Below are 15,539 nucleotides of genomic sequence, written 5' to 3' on the forward strand. Positions count from 1 at the left end.
AGTTTTCAAACCTTTTAGCCGTAATTGGAAAAACGAACTTCTTAAAACTGCCAAGCTATAGAGGATGAAAATAATTCAGTTAATGATCACAAAGGGCAATGCGGTAAATCTACAGTCCAAAATCCATATACTTTTGGTATAATATCTCGAAAACAGTTGGAAAACGGAATAGAATAATATAGTTACTACTGTTACACAGGGTTACCCTCTCTTAACGCAAGGTTTGATAAGCTATTGCAAATGTTGCTGTAGAGCAGAAGTGAAGTCATGTCGGCTAGGATTGCTTTTTAAATATGGTGATCGTTATACAGGGCGATCCAAAAATTGTGGCGATGAAATGATCACCCACATGTTTTTTTTTTAACGAAACAGCCTGAATACTATTATTTATTTCAATTAATAGATTATCTCGCTTTCTAAAATTTCCCCTGCAATAAAAAATTTTTTTAATGTAGCTTTGCAACGTGACGTCACGTATTCCAAAACGATGTTTTTAATATTAAACGCTATCGAATTCTGCTACATGAAATATTTGCATACTTTTAAGGCAAAAAAAAAGGATTTTCAATGGCTTTAACCTTTCAGAACTTTCTTTTCAGTTGCCCCTTTTCTAGGCAACTTCGTAAACTGGAAAATATATTAAATCGATTCTACAAATTAATTTATCTACTTTTCTTTTCCCAGTATTCTATGAGGAACGGTTTCTGAAATATACAGAAACTTCCCTTATTATCCAGAAATTATATTTAGTTAGACGAATAATGTCATAAAAAATACAAGCATATAAAGCATACAGGGTGCTGTAAATTTATGGGGATGTGTAGAGATCTTCGAAACCATAAGATATACAGGATCGTCTATTATAGCAAATATGCACAATTTTTTTTCCGTTCATTCAGCTCGTTTTACCTGACGCTTACCCCTACCTACAAACACGTGGTAGAAAATACACGGATGACGTTCTATAGCGGCCGTTATATAGCGACGTCGTTTTCTTAGGAAACCATAGCTTTACCTAAACTTAAATACACCATCAAATTAAGCACTAAAGGTGATTAAATCATTCACCACGGCTGAATAAAACAGTGGCCCCTGTAAAACCATCGCCCAACAATAAATCAACCGCGCTCCATCTGACAATAACCGAATCGATAAACAGACCCAATAACAAACACACACCCGCCCCTGAATCGCCGAAATTTTCAGGGCCTCACACCAATCACCTTAACTTGCGACGTTCGCTTGTCTAACACCTGAAAATCGCGGGGGTGTACCCACGGTCAGCCGCAGCCCCTATTGGCTGACACACCGTTAGAAATACTGGAGAAAGGGAAAAGAGGCGGAGCAAATAGACGAGTAGCAATTGTTTCAGCATCGGCGAACCAGAGCTAGAAGAGTTTACAGGCAGTTAGATTTAGAATTTGTTAAGAGACGGTTGCCAAGGGCTGCGCTTGCGAGCTCTCAGTAAAAGCTTACGTGCGTTGTCGTCAAAAGTTGTAGAACTTTGGAAAAGTATGTCGCATCGAAGTGATTTAACTGGGCGGAATATGTGCATTAAAAACTGAGATTGTTGGAGCAGTGTTACACTATTCAGCCACAGGAAGATATGGTAATTTTGTAAGTATTTACGAGTTTCTTTCGTACTTGATTGTTAATATCCCAAGATCATACTGCAGCTCGATGAGTTTGCGGCTTATGTTCTCGTTGATATCTACGAAATCTTAAGTAAGCTATACGTTATTTTTTCGTTAATTAAACCAAAGCGGGCAGTTTCTGTAAATTACATACATCTAAGAGACATCAATCATTACTCAACAACAATGTCATCAAGATTGGTTAAATTGAAGCAAAAACATAATTTATCATTAATTAGGAGTAGAGAGTTAACGCTGCACGTTAATCTTTTAACTTTAACGGTCAATTTTATTAACCAGACATAAGATTTAACGAAAGCGGCAGAGCTAAAAGTAGAGTACCATGGTACTTTGTAGTACCATGGTAGCGAGTATGACAGGTACTTGTTAAAACTGATGCCTCTAATTACCTTATTAAAGTTTATGTTATGTAATACTATAATATGTTATATCCTCTGTTATTACCCTTACTTCACGCTGGAACATTTAAGACACACTAATCGCGACAAGAATAATTGGAGATTAAAATTTACTTAGTGTTAAAAAGTCCCGGTAGCTTCGGAACGATAATTTCCATAGAAATGATGAAATAAAAGCACAATATTGGTTAGGTTCTTGATTACCACGCAAATTATCTCCTAGATTAAAGTTACCAGGACTGACAGGATCTAGTTACGTAACTACTAATATTTTATTTATGTATAACATAATAACTATACAAAAAAGGTCCATTTAACAAACCAATTAATAAAAGAATATGTGTACAGAGTGGTCACGGAAACCACAAATTGTGAGACATAACTATTATTATATGAGTACTTCCGGTTTGACCTAAAAGGACCCTAATTTGATATTTTCAAATAAGCCATCCTGTGTTTGCTTAACATTTTCGATTTTAGAGGGTCACTTCACCGTATGGTACTGCCCTTTCTTTATTTTTTCTTTTTTAATTAGTATTTTAAACTCAACCTAGGTGGATATTTTAGGTTAGTGAACCTTTTTCAAAAGCAGGAAAATCAAGCATGAATGCCGTTAAAAAAACCACATAGAGATACATAATATCATGTCATTCGTATATAGCTTCCTGTAGTTGTTATAATTTTTCCTTTTAACCGTAGCACTCCTATCCCTCATCGCGTCTAAAGTTTCTGGTGTCTTTTTAGAATTGTTATTATTATTTGGCAAACAATGCTTAATTCACAGAATATGACACTTTTTTTGAATAATGAAAATAAAGATTCAAAAATGCCCTAAAGAAACGGCAAAGGTCGTTTCCAGGTTACGATTAAGCTAAAACTTTTATTTTGTCTAAACGAAGAACATTTACTTCAATATCTTGAGAACTATATTGCAACTTCCCTAAAATATGTTTCAAGATAGCATTATAATACTTTCCACACCTTTTTACCTTCCTTAACTTTTTTGTGGTGCGCCACTGACCATTTCTTTCTGAAAAATCGAATTCAACGTTCAATTTAGAAACATTTTTTCTCCTTTTTATTTTACTATATAGCTATTACTGGTTTAGAGTTATTTGTAAAAATTTAGGGCATGCAGTTTTCATTATAATTTTTCAGAACTCAATACTAAGGCACGATATGTAAAAATACCACATTAAGCAGGTATGTCAATAGAAAAATGGTATGTATTGCCTGGTATTTGTGCAAATAACTCTAAAACGGTAACAACTATATAGTAAAGTAATGAGAAGGAAGAGGGAGTTTTTTTTCCTATTAAAGAGAGGATTCGATTTTTCGGAAAGAAATAGTCACCAGTGCATTACAAAAGAGTTAGGCAGAGTGGAAAGTATCATCCCGTAGATTTTAGTAATAACTTAATTTATCCGCTGGAGTCAATCTAAATGAATAAGCTCACGTGAAAATTTCAATTAAAAATTACAAAAAATGTTAGAGCTATGGGAAAAATTGATAAAAATTATCGAAAATTTTACAAATTGTGTAAGAAGAATATAAGGTCACCCCATGTATATGTCTAATATTTCAACGTTGTGCATCACTTTATCGATAAATTGTATCTATAGTGAAGTACAGTTGACTGATTTATTACTTAATTTAGTTATTATTCGCCCCTAGAATGCATTTAACTTTAGTCAATTAAGCGGGTAGCTAATAATTTTTATAAATACTTTTTTTTCCTTTTTACTTAAAACTAAATTGCCGACCTATACATGCATCAATTTTAAATATTCGCCAAAGCATTTTTCCCATATTAATTAATAATTTATGCATAACCTCCTTGCCGGTGTCCGTGGCCAAGCTTATCTTTCATCCGGATTTTTCAGAACCAGATCCTTATCTGGCCAAAGCAATTAATCAACTGAGATAATTACAGCCCGAGCCGCGACAACTCTAATGAATTACAATTGTTTAATGTCGATAACGCCCCGGGCATTCTTCAATCTGTTATTCACCGTTTTACTCTTTCTCTTTATGCACGATTGACTTTTTTCATTGAGAGCTTATGATAGGTTTTGATTCTTCATTGTGGTATCGTCGATCTCTATAATCATGTATTTGCATTAACTTGGAAAATATTTGTTGAATGATGAATTGGAGAACAGGAAACCGAAGATTAAAACTCTTTCAGAGAGACTAACACTTGGGGCTTTTCCCAATGTAAAATAGCATGTCGAAGAGAAATGGAGACTCGAAGAAAATCAGAGATAAAAAATTCGACCACTGCCATTGTATTGTTCAACCCCTGTAACTGACCAAACTACTATGTGATCTTACAGGATTGTTTTATCACTTCGAATATACTACCTACTAGTAGAAAAAATAGATATGATTTGGCAACTTCAAAAATGGGGATGTGACACCTCGTTGGCAAAATGTGAACTCAAGGAAAACTATTTGAGATTATGATTTAGTATTCTTTTTCTTTGGATTATTTACTTTCTGCAGCGCCCTCGTTGTTAGCTAAGAAGCTACAAATATATTTAGCTACGCCACTGGTTATTCTATAAACCAAAAGGGAATCCTAGCGTAACGCGTGGGCGACGACGTCTGACGGTTAACATTACCTATAGTATTAAAGAAAATAATAACTGGAGGGTTCTTAGTTTATCTCCAATGGTTCATTGGCACATTCTGCACAAAATGGTGAAGGCGCTGGTAGTAAAGTTGGGGCAGAGCAAGCCCTATGATTTAGGGCTCTAAGGTCCTCGTCACAACCCAATTTACCTCTCTTCACTCCACGCAAGCGCCCACAGCTCAAAACAACCCGTAGCCCTTACAAAGGACAGCATTCTACCTCATTCAGAAGGCGAAAGTTCCTCCTGCAGGGGGGATATTACACCCAAGAGAAAATACTCCTCCTTACTATAATAACTATTGACACCTTGGATGGGTCCGTTCGGGCAAGATATCCTTGATTTCCATTTTACCTTTGTTCTTGTACACGGTCTAAGCTTAATTGTAAATCCCACCTAGCCAACTCATCGGCCCCTTCGTCTTCCTCAACGCCCCTGTGACCTGATTCCTATCTTATAATGACTCGTTGTGGGTCTGCAGATTCCTGAAAAACGTCTCTGGATCCTTATACGATCTCTGAATACATTTGGCTTCTGCAGACAATTCGCAGGTCTACTCTGTAATCAAACCGTATTTCGGATTAGATTTCACAAATTTGACTTTTACGTATTCTTGAAAATTTACAATTTCAAATGAGCAAAAAGAAAAAACCCATGTTTTTGTGTTTTTTTAAATCTTTCTAGTACAAAATAATATCTAGATATTTGGACCAAGCTGATCCGAATGTTTCAAATGTAATGAATATGAACCCTATTACAAAACATAGCTGAAATGGTAAATCTTCTTTGATCTTGCACTACGTGCAATATCAAGATCATCTTCATAGAAACAGGATCAAGGAGAAGGTCAACCTTGCACGCTACTCATAAAATAGTTTTGTGGTTTTTTTTATCATCGGGTCGGATATGACCATAAATTACAAGGTGTCCAATATAATAGAACATTTAATGGCTTCAATGGAAAATGCTATTTTCATTAATTCACTAAAACCATTTTTTTCCTGTAAATATTTTTTAAATTGGACGTGAACTGACGCGAAGGAAAAATGTTATACCAAACACATGCGGGAGGGCAAGGACACCCTCGTAAGGAAAAAGGCCCTTTGCGCAATTCTTAGGTAAAGAAATGATCAAAGATTTGACCCATTTTTTACTTTCTTTATCTTGAAATGTTTTTCATTCACATTCACGTTTTTGCAGACATACGCCCTCCCTTTCCCCTGGCATGTCTTGCCGGACAAGCTACTCGACCAGCGGCGGAGGACACGGGGACTGGGACATCAACGACAGTGCCGTGCCGAGAATACACGAGTTCGACCCTTTTTCCGAATGGGCGGACGGTCATTGCCGGCTTGTTTATCGGTGAGATTTCAACCTCTCAGATCTGTATTCCTCCCATAACCGAATCTTAACATTGATTAGGTCTGACAATGAAGAAGCCAAACGGCACTCTTCCGGCTGGGCCATGCGAAATACTAACAATCACAATGTCCATATTCTCAAAAAAAGTTGCTTGGGGGTGCTGGTTTGTTCCTTAAGATGCACCCTGTCTAATGGGGACAAAGTTCATTTGCGACCCGCTATCTGTGATAAAGCGAGAAAGAAACAGCAAGGTAAGGATAATGGTAAGTTCGGCGGCTTACCAATCTTAAATTTCTCTATCATTTCAAAAATGTTCAAAAAATCTAAAATTTTCTCTTTTTAAAAGGCAAACCGTGTCCAAATCGTCAATGCACGGGCAGACTAGAAATCCTAGCATGTAGAGGACATTGCGGCTATCCAGTGACGCATTTCTGGCGACACACGGAACACGCGATATTTTTCCAGGCAAAGGGGATGCACGACCATCCACGACCAGAAGCTAAAAGTACCAGCGAGGCCCGAAGGTCTTTAGGCAGCGGAAGACGTGTTCGAGGTTTAGCTGTATTGTTAGCCAAAGAAGCCGCTTTAGGAAATAAGGTAGGCGACAAAAATTATTACACCGCAACTTCAATAAAATATTAATCCAGTTGAAGCTCTCCCTCGAATGCCTAAAGAAAGAACGTAATTACAATATGTATTCAAGTAATAACAGAGTAAAGATATTTCTCGATATCTCGACAACGGGCAGAGATACGACCTGAGGCGGGGCAACAACTAACAATACGATTGATGCAATAATCGGATAAGTCTTGAATTCTGATTAAGTTACCATTTTTCAAATCAAGTGTATTGTAGTAATGGGAGATAGGGATCGAATGCGGAAGGATAGATATGCAGAGTATATTGAGTGAGATACAGGACAAAACTATTGTTTAAAAATAGCGAAAGGCTTAGTTGTCGCTTTAAATGAATACATGCAAACCTTGAGTGCATCTCAATTATTTCACACGCATAATTTACGTGTTCAATTTTTGAATGTAAAATAAATCAGAACCGTGCGCGACAGAATCAAACAAATTACAGACACGTGCGTTAAGCTGCTAAAATAATGGAAAGGTGCAAATATTGGAAATTCAAAACTTCATGAGGAACTTGCAAATCCATATTTTTTATTGACATTTTCAAGTATTAGCCCACTGTTAAAGTTAACAAAACATTAATAACTGGGTCATTAAAAGCGGTTTTGTTTACGCTGCCCAATTCTGCTTCCACTGGTTATCCTCATTACTTTAGATTATTTCACTTTGCTAAAAAAGCTCTTTTGGCTTTCAGTTAATGTCGCTACGAGAACCAAAAAGGCCTTGCAAAGAAATCAACCAACTGCTACGACCAAATCATAGCGCACCTCTAGTTACCAATGACGAAAAAAGTAAAAACCTTACTCTTGTAATATAATCGAACCCCAACTTAGAAAAAAATCTGTTTTCAGGATATTGTTCTTGTCCTCCTTTCGAATGCATCTGCAGTTACCAGCCCTCACTGCCTCATCAAATCCATCAACACTTCCCAACGTCACCTCAAGGGTACCAACAAACACCATCATCTCAGAGCGCCGATAGTTATTGGTCTCAGGAACCTGCCCATGCTCAAGCGTACCCCTCCGACATAGCTACTTTAGACAATCCCCCATACGACTTCAGTGGTATATCCGCAGAGTTATTCCAACCTGAAGAGATCTTTCAACTAGATCAACCCATTAAACCTGACTACGTCTATGTTTCGGGAGCGACGGATGTCAGACCAGGTAGCAACGACTTAGCAAGGTCACCTCCGACTTTACTTGATTTGGGTAGTGGCACTATACATAGAGAAATGAAGACTGAAGAATACTGGCCGCAAAGTGGAGTTGGTTTTTTGAACGACGATTCCAATACTAGCTCTAATAGTAGATTTAATGTTAGTCAAAGTCCGGAAGTTCCTAAAGTCCTAAACAATAACTCCGTTGTTCCTATAGATCAAGGATTTTATTCCAATAGTGGTAAGATTGATTCGATGAACTACGGCGTCTCTAGTGGCTCGCATATAAAGTCTTCTACTAGTGGTGTTTATGACCAAAGCGGTTTGATGGAAATTGGTGAATTTAAGTCGGAAAACTCGCACCTTGATCTTGGTATTGCCAACTCAAAATTACCCCAGTATTTCTATAATACAGACCACTTTAATCAGTCGTTCCAGAATTGTCAAGGCACTCCAAAAACAATGAAGTCAAACTACCAAGAGTTCATAGATTTAGGGCAATATAGTGACTATGCGAACTTTCTAAATGTCTATGAAAATAAAATGGGACATGAGAATGCCAACGTATTGAATGACTTGGATTTTAGAATTGCCAGTTCGAGTTTTAACGACGGATTAGTTGATTATAACGGGCAAAACTTTAATGGTGTTACCAACCAATAATTGTTATTGTGATCTCTATTTGTAAATATGTATAGAATCCACAGCACGTCCGAAGTTCTTAATTTTGTTTTATCTATCCACCTTTTGATTGTGATTTTAATATAATTTTATTAAGAATAAGGCAAGATCTGAAAAATCATAGAAATTTTTGTTCTTACAACATTGTGAATGTGTAAAAATATTATATACTTAGTGCCTTAAAATGCTTTCTATGATCTTCTCGTTTTCACATGTAGCATATGAAATAGTTCCGAGTTATACTCTACATAAATGAATCATTTTTAAAATGATACTAGTCTTTTCTTATAGCCTTTCCTGTAACTAAATATAGGGTGTCCCAGAAAAACATTTAAGAATTTACAGCCCATATAAATGGGAGGGAGAAATAAGCACTTTTTTACTTAAATTAAGCATTATGTATTTCTGACATGTCGAATGCCCAAATTACTTATTTTTAGCTCCTTTTTTTTCCTCTAGGACTATTAATATATTTGCAAGACCCCTGTGTATAAAAAATACTATCGACCGATCTAAGTAGGCTGAATTAAAATTAAATAGCAACAAATTCAGTACTTCAAGCAAGTATCAAATTGTTCGCCACAGTGATTTCACTTTCACCCTCAAGTGCACTTTAAAATCTCTTCCAGATGCACGTACAAAAAATTCCCAAGTCCCTAAAGACATTCGTGGATAAGAGAAAAGAAAGGCACAGTTTGGCCATGATATTCTTTTAATATCTTACCTTTCCTCATCTCGTTCCTTTACCCACACACACACAATTACAATATGTAAAAAAATTACTTCAATGAAATCCTCCATATAGGAGCTTAAGCTGATGCCAAACTTCCAAAATAAAAAATTGCATGTCTTTTAAAGACAAAACTATTATCAATTTTCCTAAAGCTACATTTGAACATATTCAAGCTGCATTCATGCCACAGTAGCCATTGTTGTTCCTTGCTACATTTGTTACCTCAGTTACAAAGTGAAGATACCTGTTTGTATTTTGTAACGAGTTACAAAAATTTATGTTGATATGGAGATGTCATATGCATTGAATTGAAAATAAGTAAGAGAAAAGTAAGGATTTTAGGACTAGCAGGATATATCTAATTTTTAAAGAGGATTTTTGTACTCACCTATTTTCCTAAAATCAATGGTGTTTAAAATTCACAGACAAATTAGGTAAAACTAAACATTTCTTCAAAAAACCTACATATACTGAATATCACTCAACTTCATTACCATCATTACAACAAACTATTTGTGGGTGCTTAGCATCCCTCTAGTAATAACTTTATCTACTTCAGTTTCATTCTTTATAAAAGACAATCCGTCATCTAAGACCTTTCTTTTAGCAATGTCAGTCAGAGCTTTAAAACTATAAGGCTCCCATATAGCAAGGTCAGAAAGTGTTTTTTTGTTTAACAAAATGTCCAAATCACGTAAAGATGTTTTAAATAAGCCATATTCAATTTCATGTTGATTGCATGCTGCTTTGATTCTTGTGGTCCAGAGCTGAAACAAACTTTATTAGTCATTAACATCTGGTTGAAAGTCTAAGAAGTACTGTATAAAATGAGGTACAAATGAAAATTGAATAATATTAGTGATTGGTCCAGATTTCTTCACATATAGGCAGAATTTCGGATTCAAATTCTTTATTCAGAAAAAGATTTAATATATTCAGTATTCATCCCTTTTCTTAATGTGTCACTGTGCCTTTGTGATTCACTACTCTTTTAAAATATTAGGACCAAAAAATCGGAGAAAAATCATGTATGAAACACTTACGTCTAGCATATCCATTTTCTTAAGCTTCCTCCCCTTCGTAGCATAAGCTAGAGCTCTATGGACATTACGAATTGCGAGGCTGTAGCAGTTGCGAGGTCTTCCAAAGTAATGCTAAATATATTTTAAATGTTTTTATGACACAAAAAACTTCCAGGTAACGATTAGGGCAATAGTAAATAAACATAAATACTCCATTAGAAAGGACACACTTACAGCGGAAAGTTTGAATATTTTTCGTTTTCTCCAGAACTCATCTGGACCACGGGAACGAATAAAATTGACGGCACTAGTGAACACCATTTTTAAGGTTGTGTCTTTAATAAAGTGCTTTTTATTTAAAAAAAATTCAAGCTATTAAAAAGTAACTTTGAGGAGAAACTTTCAAAAACGTATTTAGAGCATTTCGTTCTTAACCAAACAAAAATAAAGGTTATATTGAATGACAAAAGGTAAATGTCAAAAGCGCCCTCTAATATGTTAGAAAGAAAATTAACTAGCAATCCGGCAACATTGGAACTAGAAGAGCCATTTTATAACAAGATATTTAAAATTTAAGAATAACTTATCCGGTTTCTTAACTTTCGAAAAAACAATAAGAGTCTGCGACTCCTAATTAATCCCAATCGATTCCCAATACTAAATATAGCAGCCCAGAATTCACTAAAAATAATTCAAGAATCAGGAAAGAGCAAAATTTCTTTCTTAATCTAAGAAAAGCAAAACCAAGGTAAGCGCTGCTGTTTTATTTATGGAAATAGATGGAACCTAACGAAATTCACTGACTTGCCCATTAATGTACAATACATAGTTAATGTATTACGGTTTTTTTCGTTAGGATTTTAAAATCATTTATTTGCTTTCTTAATTTAAATACTCTTTCCCTTTAATTGAAGTCAAAGTTTAAATTAAGCTTAAATTATTATAATGGATGATATTAACTAGGAGTGACATTGAAATGTTTCGATAAATGTTTAATTGCGTCGACTGCCTCAGAGTCTGAAATGTATACATATATTGCGTTTGCTATGTGTTCAAGAAACGTTGGAGATTTTAAACTAAAACACAAATTTTTTGCAAATAAGGTGATAGTATTAAATAAAATAATATACCATACACATCCGTTAGACGTTGTTCCATTATAGCTCTTCGTACAGCCCTCAAAAAACTCGTACTGCAACAAATTATATACTGAACTTATGACATGAATAAATATTTCTTATCTATATTCAGAGCTTTCTGCGTTAAAGTAATTTTACTTTTGGCCACTGTGACGAATCAGAATGCAGTCACCCAGCGACTGACGCAATATACCTAAACCTTTGTTAGTCCTGCTAAATTACTTTTACTATTTTTATTTCTTTCATATAGATTGCCTAATCATAAAAACTATACCTGATATTTTGGATTCTCCATAGGCAATTAAAATGTAGATTTTTTTGAAAGCGGAGCTAAACAATTTTTTAATAGATTAAGATCTTCTAAAGTATCTATACTTTCAAAATGTTTCATTAGTTTCAACCGTAACCGTTCTTTTTCTTTAGCCAAGGATGTCTCCGCTATTTGCTGTAATCCTTCTTCAAATGGTTCCTGAATATGTTTTTTTTCGATTTTTCTGCGTTTGGGTATACTTCCGCTTTCCGTTATCAAATCACAGTCGACTGCTGAGGTAGTTTCCGCTGATGTTCCTGCGTCAATTTTGTGGTCTTCGTCAAGGTTTTTATACTTCTCTTTCTCTTCGATTGAAGCATCTGAATAAATGACGAATTAAATTCACAAATTAGTAAAATTACAATAAAAACATTAATCAAGTAGAGGTATAATGCAAATTTGAAAGATATTCAGAAAACAGCACAAACTTATTAATTATATAATTCGACTTTCAGTTACTTATCGGTTAAAATATGTGGATAACTCAAAAAAAAATACAAATACACACCTGATTCTTTCTCCACCATATACCGACAAAGAAAATGTATATGTTTACACATATTCCATTGGATAACTGAATTAGTACATGAGCAGGAATATTTGTGTATGCAAACATTGCAGAATGGACATTTAAGACGACAATGACACATCTGGGATACTTCAGTAATCTTATAACTTTCCCTAGTATTCTCCATGTCCTCGGCAGGTGGTAAAATCTCCCACCAGTCATCCTTATTAACTAATTTAACATCCAAAGGTAAACTGAGAGTATGCTCCATTTTTACCATATTCACTTTCGTGGTAATATTCATCTTATTCAACATATTCAATTTGATGAACATTGTGTCTTTGATGAATTTCATAATATCGTAAAGAGCTAACTCGTAATTGTCAATATTTTTTTCGTGTAAGTATATATATTTGATAACTCTATGCATACGTTCTAGAGGTTCGTTGTTGTCTGAATCTGTATAGGAATTTGCCCATGATTGAGATGTATTAGCGAATTGGTCACGGAAATAGTTTGCAAATTGTAAGGTATCCGGATCGTTTTCAATGTCTTCACAGAATCTTGCCAATGCCTCTGTGAAATCTGACTGTTCGTCCACTAGGAGTCTTAAGCGTTTATAAATTTCAACCTAGAATCATATTAATAAATTCATTTACAGAATTTATATAGTGCGTTATTATTAAAACGAGTCACACTACTTTAATTTTTAAAGATAAATCCTGCACTTTAATAATTATGTCTAACAGGACGTCTCATGATCTAACAATCAAATATATCAATGGTGTCTTTAGTCTTTACTTCTCAACTCTAATCGTGCTAAAAATTTCAAATTATGGGATTGACTGTTACCTCTTATTTGAGGAGTCTTTGCATTACTACTGCGTTTTTATAGATACTAGAATATTGTTTTCTCAACAACCAATGAATCAAGTTTTGAGAAATAGTATAGAAAAATCGGATTTATCAGAATCAACTCTATTAGGTTAGTTCAAGTAAAAGATAAGTTTGAAGAAACAGAATTCGCTTACTTACTTGCTTTTCTGGGAGCTCGATTTTTTGCAAATTTTCTCGCCATGACTTGTCTACATGCCATGGAGAAAAGACTCTAGAAAAACAAAACCGTTCAGAAAGTGACATCACTGAAACAAAACTTACTGTTTTTCAGCTGGTTTCATCACTTCTATCCAACAGTCATAGAACATAGAGTCCACATCAGACATAAAAACTTTGGTCAAATTAACTCCTGCCCATTTCTTCAATTCGGAATAAAACAGACTCATAATACGCTTGTCAACTTTATTGGTGGCTAAAAATGCACAGGGAAATCCTTGATTTTTCCCATCAATTACCATTACAGTCACTAATTCCAGCTGAGAATTGTTCAAATTGTGTGTACGGTCAACACAAATGCACTCACTGGAAAAAGAGTTTAAAATTTCAGATTGTGGCTGGTTCATTAGTATTAAGGCAAAGTCTTCCTCAAGTAGCTCTGGATATTCTAAATTACTTTCACCAATGGGTTTGTAGACTAAAATACTTCCACTATCTCTTTCAGCAATCACCCAATCCTTGAGGTTCAGGAATTTCTCACTACTTTCAGAAGAAATAGAGTCCAATTTAAAGGACAATTTAATATTTTGCAAGTCTTTTTTTGTGGTCCTACATATCCTTTTTGGGTAATCATCCACTGAATTTCTGATATCATTTAAAATGGCTTCAAAAGGGATTCCACTGGCTATTTTTACTGCTAGTTCGTTTCTCTCTTTGGGATTTAAAGTTAAATGTTCAATTTCATTGCCATGCCCCACATGCAAATTAATGTATTCAACCAAACATATTCCATCTTGTTCTACTTTAACTTTGATACTTGCTGGACAATATGCGTTGATTTTATGTGATCCTTGATGTTTCAAACGCCGCTTACGCTCGCCATCCTTTTTGGAAGGATTGTAATATCCTGACCGATTGCAGATATAGGCAATATGTCTACATTTACCTATATGCTTAGTGTATTCAGTTGAGAAAGCAGCATCTTGAATGTTGCTCTTCCAATCGCAAAAATCACGTATGTTGTCAAAAGTTAGTTCTTCTAGTGGTATATTAATCTCATGTGAATCTTGATAGTGAGACAATAGATCTTCTTTTCTTGAAGCAGTGTAATCGCAGAATGCACACTTCTTAGTTTGGCCCTGAAATGTGAAATTAAAACAAATTGTAAAAAAGCCAAAAAAAAATCTGTCCCATACTAAGTTGAATGCTAATGAGGTGTTCTGCCAATTTTAATGTACTGGTCATCATAGTACATTTTAACTAGCTACATATATAATTCTTTTGCAAGTATTTATCTATACTTAAGAGCCTGAATTTAGAGTTAATTCGACTCAATATCCATTCTGCAGAAGAATACTATATGCTTGTTGATGCCCAACCTTGCAATCACTATGGGAATTTCATGACCTCATACAAAAACTTCAACAAAAGCTTCTAGTGTTATCTGTTTTTATTTCGTGATCTGATGTATTGAGCTTTAGTCACATCTACAGCAATAGGTTGAAAATAGTTTTTTTTTATTGATATACTTACACTTGTCTTTGAAATATCAATTTGATGCACTTTTTTCAAATGAAACTTGAACAGTCGTTCGACATTAAAATTTTTGCCACACTCACAATTGTATAAATAATTTTCTTTCACCCCATACACCTTAGGAGCATTATGTTTCTTTTTCATGTGGCGAATTAAATTCGGAACATTGGCAAAAATGTAATGGCAGTGAATGCATTGAGTTTTTGGGTTTTTCTCATCCTTTTTCTTATTTTTATTAGACATTCTTTTCATTATTAAGTATTCTAAAGCATCTGTCACGCTAAACTGAGAAGTAATTGATTTTTGCCAGATTTTAAATTATTAACTTTAAAAACTATATTCACTCAAATCAAAATACTTCATCACGAACAAAAATTACAATTCGAATTTCATTTTAAAATACATATTTGTTTACATATTTTTATATATTTGACATGTACTAACAATTGTCAATCAACACATCAGCAGCATTTTCATAATCCCAGAAAGAGCATTTAGAACCTAAAACAGAATGAGTACTGTTTCGGGTATATAAAGTACCACCTTCTGCACTTAAATAAGTACCTATTCCCAAAATGATTTTACATTTCTACGCGAAATACATCTTAAGGATTCGGTTTAGATTTCAAGAAAAATACTGTCTGTGTGTTTTATACGCAAACACTAATATAACACACAGGTACTCTATTTCAAATTACTAAACACTACTGTC

The 15,539-nt window shown here is 34.7% G+C and overlaps 3 protein-coding genes across 4 annotated transcripts; 1 reads left to right on the top strand and 2 right to left on the bottom strand.

Annotated features, from left to right (window-relative positions):
- The first annotated feature begins 1,423 nt into the window (after positions 1–1,423).
- On the top strand, positions 1,424–8,789 carry LOC136413931 (transcription factor glial cells missing-like). Of its 2 annotated transcripts, none has more exons than XM_066397696.1 (6): positions 1,424–1,617; positions 5,887–6,048; positions 6,109–6,311; positions 6,395–6,645; positions 7,381–7,477; positions 7,538–8,789. In XM_066397696.1, the coding sequence occupies exons 1-6, from the start codon at positions 1,607–1,609 to the stop codon at positions 8,506–8,508; spliced, it is 1,695 nt and encodes a 564-aa protein (XP_066253793.1). In that variant the 5' UTR covers positions 1,424–1,606; the 3' UTR covers positions 8,509–8,789. The 2 variants fall into 2 exon arrangements, with proteins under 2 accessions (XP_066253793.1, XP_066253794.1); XM_066397697.1 differs by having other exon boundaries at positions 6,109–6,299; positions 7,538–8,788.
- A 952-nt stretch (positions 8,790–9,741) lies between these two features.
- On the bottom strand, positions 9,742–10,707 carry mRpL20 (mitochondrial ribosomal protein L20). The gene is made up of 3 exons (XM_066397715.1): positions 10,516–10,707; positions 10,303–10,413; positions 9,742–10,026 (listed from the first exon to the last, which is right to left on the bottom strand). Exons 1-3 carry the CDS (start codon positions 10,600–10,602, stop codon positions 9,769–9,771), a joined length of 456 nt encoding a protein of 151 aa, XP_066253812.1. The 5' UTR covers positions 10,603–10,707; the 3' UTR covers positions 9,742–9,768.
- A 529-nt stretch (positions 10,708–11,236) lies between these two features.
- On the bottom strand, positions 11,237–15,220 carry LOC136414112 (uncharacterized). Its single transcript, XM_066397936.1, has 5 exons — positions 14,825–15,220; positions 13,397–14,430; positions 13,274–13,346; positions 12,239–12,869; positions 11,237–12,050 (listed from the first exon to the last, which is right to left on the bottom strand). The coding sequence occupies exons 1-5, from the start codon at positions 15,077–15,079 to the stop codon at positions 11,722–11,724; spliced, it is 2,322 nt and encodes a 773-aa protein (XP_066254033.1). The 5' UTR covers positions 15,080–15,220; the 3' UTR covers positions 11,237–11,721.
- Positions 15,221–15,539: the final 319 nt, after the last annotated feature.

This window comes from Euwallacea similis, chromosome 16 (assembly GCF_039881205.1).
Source record: "Euwallacea similis isolate ESF13 chromosome 16, ESF131.1, whole genome shotgun sequence".
Lineage (NCBI taxonomy): Eukaryota > Metazoa > Arthropoda > Insecta > Coleoptera > Curculionidae > Euwallacea > Euwallacea similis.

What these genes read in the sequence shown, in the direction of transcription:
- LOC136413931 (XM_066397696.1), top strand. An exon ending in CATTGCCGGCTTGTTTATCG is followed by an intron (nt 6,049 to 6,108) that starts GTGAGATTTCAA and finishes AACATTGATTAG; the next exon opens with GTCTGACAATGAAGAAGCCA. An exon ending in AAGCCGCTTTAGGAAATAAG is followed by an intron (nt 6,646 to 7,380) that starts GTAGGCGACAAA and finishes TTTGGCTTTCAG; the next exon opens with TTAATGTCGCTACGAGAACC.
- LOC136414112 (XM_066397936.1), bottom strand. Translation starts at nt 15,079, where the DNA reads ATGAAAAGAATGTCTAATAAAAATAAGAAAAAGGATGAGAAAAACCCA. An exon ending in ATGAAACCAGCTGAAAAACA is followed by an intron (nt 13,347 to 13,396) that starts GTAAGTTTTGTT and finishes TTGTTTTTCTAG; the next exon opens with AGTCTTTTCTCCATGGCATG. An exon ending in TCGAGCTCCCAGAAAAGCAA is followed by an intron (nt 12,870 to 13,273) that starts GTAAGTAAGCGA and finishes ATATGATTCTAG; the next exon opens with GTTGAAATTTATAAACGCTT.
- mRpL20 (XM_066397715.1), bottom strand. Translation starts at nt 10,602, where the DNA reads ATGGTGTTCACTAGTGCCGTCAATTTTATTCGTTCCCGTGGTCCAGAT. An exon ending in AAATATTCAAACTTTCCGCT is followed by an intron (nt 10,414 to 10,515) that starts GTAAGTGTGTCC and finishes AAATATATTTAG; the next exon opens with CATTACTTTGGAAGACCTCG. An exon ending in AGAAAATGGATATGCTAGAC is followed by an intron (nt 10,027 to 10,302) that starts GTAAGTGTTTCA and finishes AGTTTGTTTCAG; the next exon opens with CTCTGGACCACAAGAATCAA.